This window comes from Vombatus ursinus, unplaced genomic scaffold (genome assembly GCF_900497805.2).
Source record: "Vombatus ursinus unplaced genomic scaffold, bare-nosed wombat genome assembly UNPS02014894.1, whole genome shotgun sequence".
NCBI classification, from domain to species: Eukaryota; Metazoa; Chordata; class Mammalia; order Diprotodontia; family Vombatidae; genus Vombatus; species Vombatus ursinus.
The window spans coordinates 1,867,653-1,876,718 of NW_020954672.1; the positions used below are offsets into that span (position 1 = coordinate 1,867,653).

A 9,066-nucleotide genomic window follows, 5' to 3' on the forward strand; every position below is an offset into this window, starting at 1 on the left:
ATCTGTAGATGGAGAAGTGCAGAGATAAGTGAGAAGAGAGCTCCTCTTTGTCTTTAGTGACTGCAAACCATTAGGTTCAAATGCACAATTTCCTAGGATGCTTAAAGAACTTTCAGATGCAATTTATGACTTGTTATCAGTAATCTTTGAAATACTATAGTCAGTGGCAAGAGTAGAGCCATGTAAATGCTGTGCTGGTTTTGAAAAAGGGTATTAAGGTGGATTCTTAAGATTGTAAACTAAAAAAAGAAAGACTATAAACTCAGCAGTTGGATTTTTGTTGCTGGCAAAATTCTAGTAGATAAATAATTACTTTGGACTAGCATGAGTTTATTTATTTTTTTTCCTTTTTAAAAATGTATTCACTTATTTTTAGTTTTCAACATCCACTTCCATAAAATTTTGTTTTAAGTTTTCTCTCCCCCTTTCCTTCCCCCTTCCCCAAGATGGTGTGCAATTTGATATAGGCTCTACGTATATATTCACATCAAACATATTTTCACATTAGTCATGTTGTGAAGAAGAATTAGAACCAATGGGAAGAACTATGAGAAAGAAGAAACAAAACAAAACAACAAAAAAAGAGAGCAAATAGTATGCTTTGATTTGCATTCAGACTACATAGTTCTTTCTCTGGATGTGGGCAGCATTTTCCATCATGAGTCTTTTGGAATTGTTTTAGATCCTTGCAAGCGTGAGTTTATTTAGAAAAGGATGTGCCAGACTAACTTCATTTCCTTTTTCAACAAGGTTTTTTGGGGAAATTCCATCAAAGTAACATACTTCAATTTCAGCAAAACATTTGACAATTTCACACAAAATCTTTTTGGACAATATGGAGAAATTTGGGCTGAATGATAGTATATTTAGGTAGATTTTGAACTTGTTGAATAACTGAAACCAAAGAGTATAATTATTAAATCCATATAAATTGGGAAGATCTCCAGTGGATGTCCCACGTGTCTTTGCCTTAGCCATATTCTATTTAATATTTTACTCAATTATTTATATGACATTATAGATGGTACCATGGCTAAGGCACTGAAAGCTTCTCTGGTCCTTACCTGACCCAAATTGACTCCAGATATCTGCCACTCATTGTAATGTAAACCTCATCCTGGTCAGTTTGACAATGCTACACTGGCATTGAATGTGGTATTAATCTAGTCTAAATATCTATGCTTTCTTGTACCATGCAAGGGTAGAGCCTCAGAAGGTCACCTCTGATAGGTATCCTCAGCTGTGTTCTTCTGTCAACAAGTCTATTGCTAAAATCGGATCCAATGCAATAATTCAATGCATTTGTTAAATACATGCTATGTGAAAAAGATGTCAAACTACACACTGGGAATATAAAGACAAAAACTAAAAGTGATACTTTCCCCTAGAGCTTACATTTTTCCTCTAATGTCTTACTACTGTCATAATATCTAGGTCTTTCAGAGCCATTTTGAAAATCTCTTCCTCAAATAGAAATAGGACAGGTTCAGGAATCCATGATTTAAATACATTATTTTAAAGAGAAACTGATCCTACAGCTTATTTTTTTTAATCACTGATTTTTCTCTGCTGATATTGCAATAGGAACTATGTAGGTAAAACTAATTTTTCATGCTATGTTCCAATAACCAGCCTACAATCTCCAGCACTCCACTTATCTTGGCAAATACTGCCTTACTAACTTTTGAATATTACTGAGTCTATCAACCAGAATCCCTCCTTCCCTACTCCTTGGGCACTACTACTAGGCTGATATGTCAACTCCCTTATTAGACCAAAACCATCCTGAGGCTACTTCCCAATCCTCCTATGTTAGACCCAGGGAACTGCACACATCTGCCTCTCTGTAGTATCTGTGGCATGAGTGAATCTATCTTCTTTCCTTTCAGCCCCACAGGATCCCAAGGTGCTGATACTTAAGATGAAATCTGAGAAAAGGGGAATAAAGACCAAGATAAAATGTTAAATCCAGATACTATGGAGAAAAGTAGAGATCACATAGAAAGAAGAACCATAGTAGAGAAGTATTCAGTGGTTCTTTGGAAAAAATAACAAAGGAGGGCAGACAAGAATGTTTGTGGTCTTGGGTATCTGTGTACCATTAGAGTATGAGCAACAAAGTAAATTTGAAATTTTAATGCAGAATATAAAAATAACCTTGTAATTAGGTATAACATATACCCATTAAGTATAATGGGATGGAATGCTTGGCTGGAATAAGATAATAGAAAATATTTCTTGTCGAAAAGAAACATTAGTTGTAAGTGAGCAAGAGTAGTGCTTTATACCAAGAAAGCAGTTTGGATGGTAACTCTATAATTTCTTTACCTCCCCTATAGAGGAAGTTGGTGGCAATTGTGAGAATATTTTTGTTACTTTCAAAACCAAGCTTTTTAAAGCATTTTCAGTGAGTTCACTCAAATGTCAATAACTAATACAGGAGCAGAGAGCTTGTACAAATAGGATAGCTGAAATTGTAGTTGCAGTAGTTGGTGATCAAAGGGGGAAAAGGGAATTACTTCTTTTCATTGGTAGCTCCTCGGCCTCCTCTTAACCTATTTAGGGCTGCTTTTACTTCTTTGTTTCTAAGAGTATAGATCAGGGGGTTCAATAATGGGGTGACAACTGTATAAAACACAGCCACTGCACCATCCAGGGGGCTCTTGGAACCAGCTCGGAGGTAAATGAAAATGCAGGGGACATAATATACAGTAACCACAGTCAGGTGTGAGCCACAGGTGGAGAAGGCCTTGTGCCTTCCATCTGCTGTATGGATCTGTAGGATGGCATAGACAATGTTCGCATAGGAGAGCAGGATCAGCAGGAAGCAGCTGGCAGCCACCACTCCAATGTCTACAAAGGTCACTAGCTCATTGATAGTGGTGTCAGCACAAGCCAACCTCAGTACTGCAGGGATGTCACAAATAAAGTAATCTACCTGATTGGGACCACAGTATGGTAACCGGAAAGTCAAGGTAGCTTGGATAGTACCATGGATAGAGCCAGCCCCCCATGCTCCAGCCACAAGCACTGTGCACAGGCGTCTGTTCATTAGCACAGGGTAGTGCAGAGGTCGGCATATTGCCAGGTATCTGTCATATGCCATCAAAGTATAGAGGAAGCACTGAGTGCTTCCTAAGAAGTGAAAAAAGTAGAGTTGAGCCACACACCCTCCAAATGGGATAGCCTTGCTGGCAGGAGTGAAGCTCAGGATGACCCGTGGAACAATGACTGTAGAGAGCCACATGTCTAGGAAGGAGAGGACACCCAGAAGTATATACATGGGACGTGCATTTAGCTGTGGGTCAGCCCAAACCATGAGCAGGATGAACGTGTTTCCAAGCTGTGTCAAAGTGTAGATAACAAAGAAGACCAGGAAGAGGAAGGTCCTCAATTTTGGTGGGTGAGATAATCCCAAAAGAATGAAGTCTGTCACTGTGGTCTCCAGTGAATTGTTTTTGGCTTTTTCCATGTCCTTACCGTTTTCTCCTGAGGAAGAATGGTGCAATACAGTTAGAGGGAACATCACACAGTAAAGAGATTAAGATGAATGGGGAGGCAGTGTGGTACAATGGAAAGAACACAGTAGATTTGGAGTCAGATGACTTGGGTTCAAATTCTAGCTTCGTCACTACTCCCTGTATGAACTTGGGAAAAACACTTAAACTCTTTGGGCCTCAGTTTCCTCATTTGTAAAATGATATGTTTGGAATGCAACATATCTAATGTCTCTTCCAGCTCTGAGTCTATGATTCTTATGAAATGTTTAAGAATAATGATTGAGGAGAATCAGGCTTTCTCAGACTTCTCCTTCTTCCTTTACCCACCTCTGTATCCCCTTAATCTCAAAACTATTTCCTCTAGTACCTCTGCCAGAAAAGAGCCTTCTCCTCCCAACTACCAGTAGAGTCCAAACAACTTCCCCTATGTGCCTTCTACTTTGGAAGGTACCCAGAAATAAGAGGAGGAGAAGTAGGAAGTCTGTCTTCAGCATGGTATCTTACAAAGCAATTGCAAGTGAACCTCGATTTAAGTAAAGTCACCATTATAAATCTTGTTTCAGGAGGTAAGAGGTAGAAGGAACTCTATTCTTTCCTAAGTGAATGTCATAGGATAATAAGAGTATATAGGCACCAGGGATCTTCTCTTTCAGCTCCCATTTACTTGACAAAGAAGATGAAAGCCATAGAATTACAGTCATTCACCCAGTTTCTTAACTAGTAAGTGGTAGAGCTAGAACTAAAACCCAGATCTTTTGATTCTTAGTTCAGTACTCTTTCCATTATATTAGATTTTGGTGCTATGTTAGCAACCATGTGTGCCCTTGAGAGACTAGTTTGTTCCAACAGTTATGAATGGATTAAACCTCACTGTTTCCTACTGCTCTACATATCATACCTCATTGTAACAAAGCCCAAAAGATCATCCGAGTTCTCTGCTGGTCTTGGACTTTAGTTCCATCAATGATTGTCTAAATAACTTCGTTAATTTGGTCTCAGAAATCATCATATTGCTCAGGGAATATAATTTTATCATTTTTGTATCTCCAGATCATAGCACAGTGCTTTGTACCTCTTAGGGACTTAATTAATGGTTTCTGTTGAATTAAACGATCTAAGCGTATTTAGATAAGTTAAGGGTATTTAGAGGATTTCTGTTTTTGATGGGAAGATTAGCAGTTTCAAATCCTAGGTAAGTCAGAATTATAATACTGTGAAGTTGAATTTCATTCTAGCTAATTATCTCCCCTTTTATAAGGTCATCAATCCCAAAGTAAAGCAAAACAAGGACAAAGCAAACACAACCACCTAACGTCTGTCTTTCCTAACTGGATTTATACAGGGTGGCTTCACTGGAATTGGTGTACACTTGCAATTGCTCTGTCAGATGTCATGCTGAGGGAAGACTTCCTCCTTTTCCTCTCATTTCTGGGTACCTTCCTAAGTAAAAGGCACATAGGGGAAGCTATACTGTTGCGTGGGAGGAGAAGCCTCTTTTCTGGCAGAGGTAGTAGGGGAAATAGTTTTGTGTTTCAGGAGATTCAGAGGTGGGCAGGGAGAAGAGGAAGATTCAGAAGAAGGTTAAATGTAGTTCCATGTAGTAGAAAATCTGTGGAAGAGGGACAGGTACTGCCAGAGGTGTAGGTTACATTAAGGAGAGAATTTAGAAAGGATACTCAGAGATCACTTCAAAAGAAACCAAGAGGTTATCTCTCTCTCTCTCTCTTTTTTGCTATTAAGTTTACAGTTCTTTGTGGTAAAGACAGGCACAAAATATACTCATAAACTTAAAGTGATTCTAAGCAGGGCTGCCTACTCCCTAATTTATACTGAATTCCCCCTTGTTTGAAATGAATTATATTGGACTTTGCTGAGACCATCATGTGAATGGGTTAGAACTGGACATATAAAACCTATGTAGGAGAAACAAGGGGAACTCATAAATACTACTAAATAAAGTAAACATTTCTTAAAGCAGTTAATTAAAACCAGGATGATTTAGGCTGGATATTCTTGTGAATAATTTTTTCGAGTGAGGAGTTAAAGCACAAGAGTTGCACTAAGAGGGCAAGGAAAGGGAGAAGAGAGGATTTCTTGAAAAGATATAGAATAGAACCATGTAATTGGCTATTTCTTCTGCTTTCTCACCAATCACAAAAGGCCAGTCCTGGGTCAGCCTCACTCTGGGTGTGGATGGTCCATGTGTAACTATAGTGGCTCTGAGGTGAGCTGCACTGTATTCCCTGTGGTCTGGGCCATCAGGAATTACATATGAATTCTTAGAGGTTGAGGTTGGGGTTACACATCCTGTGTTACTGCAAAACACTGTGGTTTTGCTTGATCTATATCAGAGAGTGGATAACAGTGGTATAAAAGGAAGGGCTATTCTTTTCCTTCCATTCAACTCTGTGTCAGGCTTTCAGGTGCATGAGAGAACGGAAAAGGAAAGATGGGCAAAGGTTAATATGTGGATAGGACATGTACCAATTACTCCAGTTGCTTGTAGGAAAAAATGATCCCTCTCCTGCTACTGTAGATAGCAAGAAATTAGGTCCAGGAAGGATAGTTAGTAATGAAATCTTAGAGGTACTCGGGTATAAATGAAAGAGAGTTGAAATTATAACTGGAAGAGAGGTGCACTTACTCTACCACTTCCAAGCTGTGTGACCTTATACAAGTCACTAAAACTCCCTGAGCCTTAGTTAAATGGAGATAATAATATACTGCTTACTTTACCAGGTTTTCACGGGGATCAAGTAAAATAATGTATGAAAAGTGCTTTGTAATCGTTAAGTGCCGTAGAAATGTAAGATATTATGTTGCTCTTTTCTGAATGAATAAAAGGTTAGAGGTTTGACCTTACTTTGTATTGGTATAATTTTCTAGAGCATCTTATTCATTAAATAAATATTACATACCAATATGAACTAGGTTTTTATTTTTATTTTATTGTATTCATTGCATGTATTATCTTCCTGAGTTTTTGCTTCTTAACTCTAGCTAGTCAAAAACAAAAAGGTAAACTGAGGCATACTTCTTTGAGCAAGGTATCATTTTATTACTAGGGGTATGCTACATGCCAATAAAAGGATCAATGGCTGCCTCAGTTTCTAGCCAAAAACCCTTGGCAAAAGGACAACTTTCTTTTTATAGGTTGTGGGGAATACAGAACAAAGGAACAGGTTAAGTAACATTAGGGGGTTGAGGGCAACATGATTGGTTATATAGCTGAGGTGTGGGAACAATATCATTGGTTGGAAGTTGGAAATGAGGGGCTAGCAACAGCTCCCTCCTTCCTTTCTGTGACTAAGAAAAGTTCAAGTCTGCCTGCAAGGCCAAAGAAAATGGCCTAGACTTCTTTGGATGGCAAACCAGACATCCTTGAAGCATAACTTGGTGGTGTAAAGATACAAGACCTGACTCCCTTGTGTTCACCCACATTTCTCAAGGATAGCAGAATTCCTTGAGGCAAGAATAGAACAGTGATTAGCGAGAGAACTGGATTTCTAAACTTATCCATCACAGGCTAGCTGATTCTGAACTAAGTTCATGACTTAAGCAGTTACAGGACAAAATCAATTAACTATAAATAGGATCAATAAGAAAATGATACAGTATTAATTTTAATCTTCTAATCTCATAAGAAAAACATAGTCACACAACCAAAAATACCAAGAGAATGAATAATAATTAACACATATGGCTTTAAGCTTTAAGAAGTATTTTACATACTTTATCTCATTTGATTCTCTTAACAGTCTAATAAAGAAAGTACCTTAGGCATTAAAATGCCAATTTCACAGATGAAGAAATTGATGTCTCAGAGTGGTTAAATGATTTGACTATGATTATGCAGCTAATAAATGTTCACAGCAGATGTGTACTGAGGTCTCTCTGGATTCCCAAGTCCAGGGATCTTTTTACTTACATGTGTTACTTTTTGTGATTTCTGTCACTTTTTACCTTTACCTAAAAAGTTTCAAATTTAGAATCTTTTTATTTGTAGTAAGGAAAAAATTTGTTGAGAGAGAGAAAGAAAGAGAGAGAGAGATTGTCCATTGGATACAAAACCAGAAAATCTTAACGTCCCTTAATGTCTACAACTTAATTTTGTGACCTGGTTTTGTAAAGTTAACTGATTTCAGGATCATTTTCTCATTCCCTCAGACTCACATAGCAGCAGAACCCAAAGAGAAGCTGACCTGTTTTCCAGTCAAATGGACCAGTAGGTAGAAAGAGAGCTGTTCTTCAGAGAATCATTCTGGCTTATTATGGCAAAATGTCCTTTCTGAACTTTGGAAAGGAATTAGTTGATAGGCTGAGGTCCTGTAAAATTTTTAAAAGGCTTAGGGACCTTTAAGACAATATCCATGTGATAAACTCCTTGAGTCAATTGGAGATGAGGGAAAATATCTTTTTGTATGGGAGGGGGAGGCTTACACTTCCTCATCTCCAGCTCTTTGAATGGGGTGACTTCTATATTTCTTGACTTCGTTTACATTTATTGAAAAAGTGTTCCTTTGGTAACATTATTATTAAACTCAACTTTCATTTTTCCAAAACTGCTGAGGGATCTGATGAAAATTACTCACCTCAAGGGAGTCTAGCTTTACTCTGAAGTCTTTCCCTCATGAGATTTATACTCCCTAACTCCTCATTACTCTGTTTTGACAGAGAGAAAGAGACCTTTCTAGTAGATCTTCAAGAAAGTGGTCTATGAGGAATAACCAAAGTTGGCTAGTGACTTGTTTGGGGTGAACTCTTATTTCTTTGGTCATACAAAAATATGCAAGAGAGATGAGAAGTTGAATTCCCCTTACCACTTCTGAGGCATGATGGTATATAGGAGGTAGTGTGTTATAGTGGCTGGAGGGGCTGGCATTGGAGCCAGGAAGTCTGACGTTCAAGTCCTGTTTTTGATATATATATCTGTGTGACCATGACAAGAGGTAACAATTTCCTGGTACCCCAGGTGACTGTAAGACTAAACTACAGTTACAAATCTGCATTTATGGAGGGACTTTCCATACTAATAGTTCTCCATAACTGTGAAATCACAGCTGTATCCCTCAACCAGCTGAAAATAATGTCTCTCTCCCTTCATCTGTCACACCACTTTTGTTTATATTTTTCCTTTGTGTCAAATAAAACTCAAATGTATCTGATCTCATCCACTCAAAAGTCCCCTCCATTGATGCAGATTGCAACCGATCCATGACTGCCCACTCTGAGTGACTCTTGTCCATGCCCTCCCATATTTTCCATAGGAGATCTACCCATCAGGCTGGAAACCTTCCTTACTTTCTCTTGACAATACGAGGATACCAGTGGAACACTCTGGATGTTTGCCTGTCATTTTTCACATGTGACCAGCACATCTACTTTTTCAATCAGTGTTGTTCAGTTGTTTTTCAATCATGTCTGACTCTTTGTGACCCCATTTTGGGTTTTCTTGGCAAAGATACTGGAGTGGTTTGCCATTTCCTTCTCCAGTTCATTTTACATATGAGGAAACTGAAGCAAACAGGGTTAAGTGACTTGCTCAAGGTCACACACCTAGTAAGTG

At 38.3% G+C, this 9,066-nt stretch overlaps 1 protein-coding gene across 1 annotated transcript; it reads right to left on the reverse strand.

The window, feature by feature from the left end:
- Nucleotides 1–2,515: 2,515 nt before the first annotated feature.
- Nucleotides 2,516–3,472, reverse strand: LOC114028854 (olfactory receptor 10G2). Its single transcript, XM_027843195.1, has one exon. The coding sequence runs from the start codon at nt 3,470–3,472 to the stop codon at nt 2,516–2,518; it is 957 nt and encodes a 318-aa protein (XP_027698996.1).
- Between the last annotated feature and the right edge of the window lie 5,594 nt (nt 3,473–9,066).

Excerpts from the sequence above, each read along its gene's own strand:
- LOC114028854 (XM_027843195.1), bottom strand. The coding sequence starts at position 3,472 with ATGGAAAAAGCCAAAAACAATTCACTGGAGACCACAGTGACAGACTTC.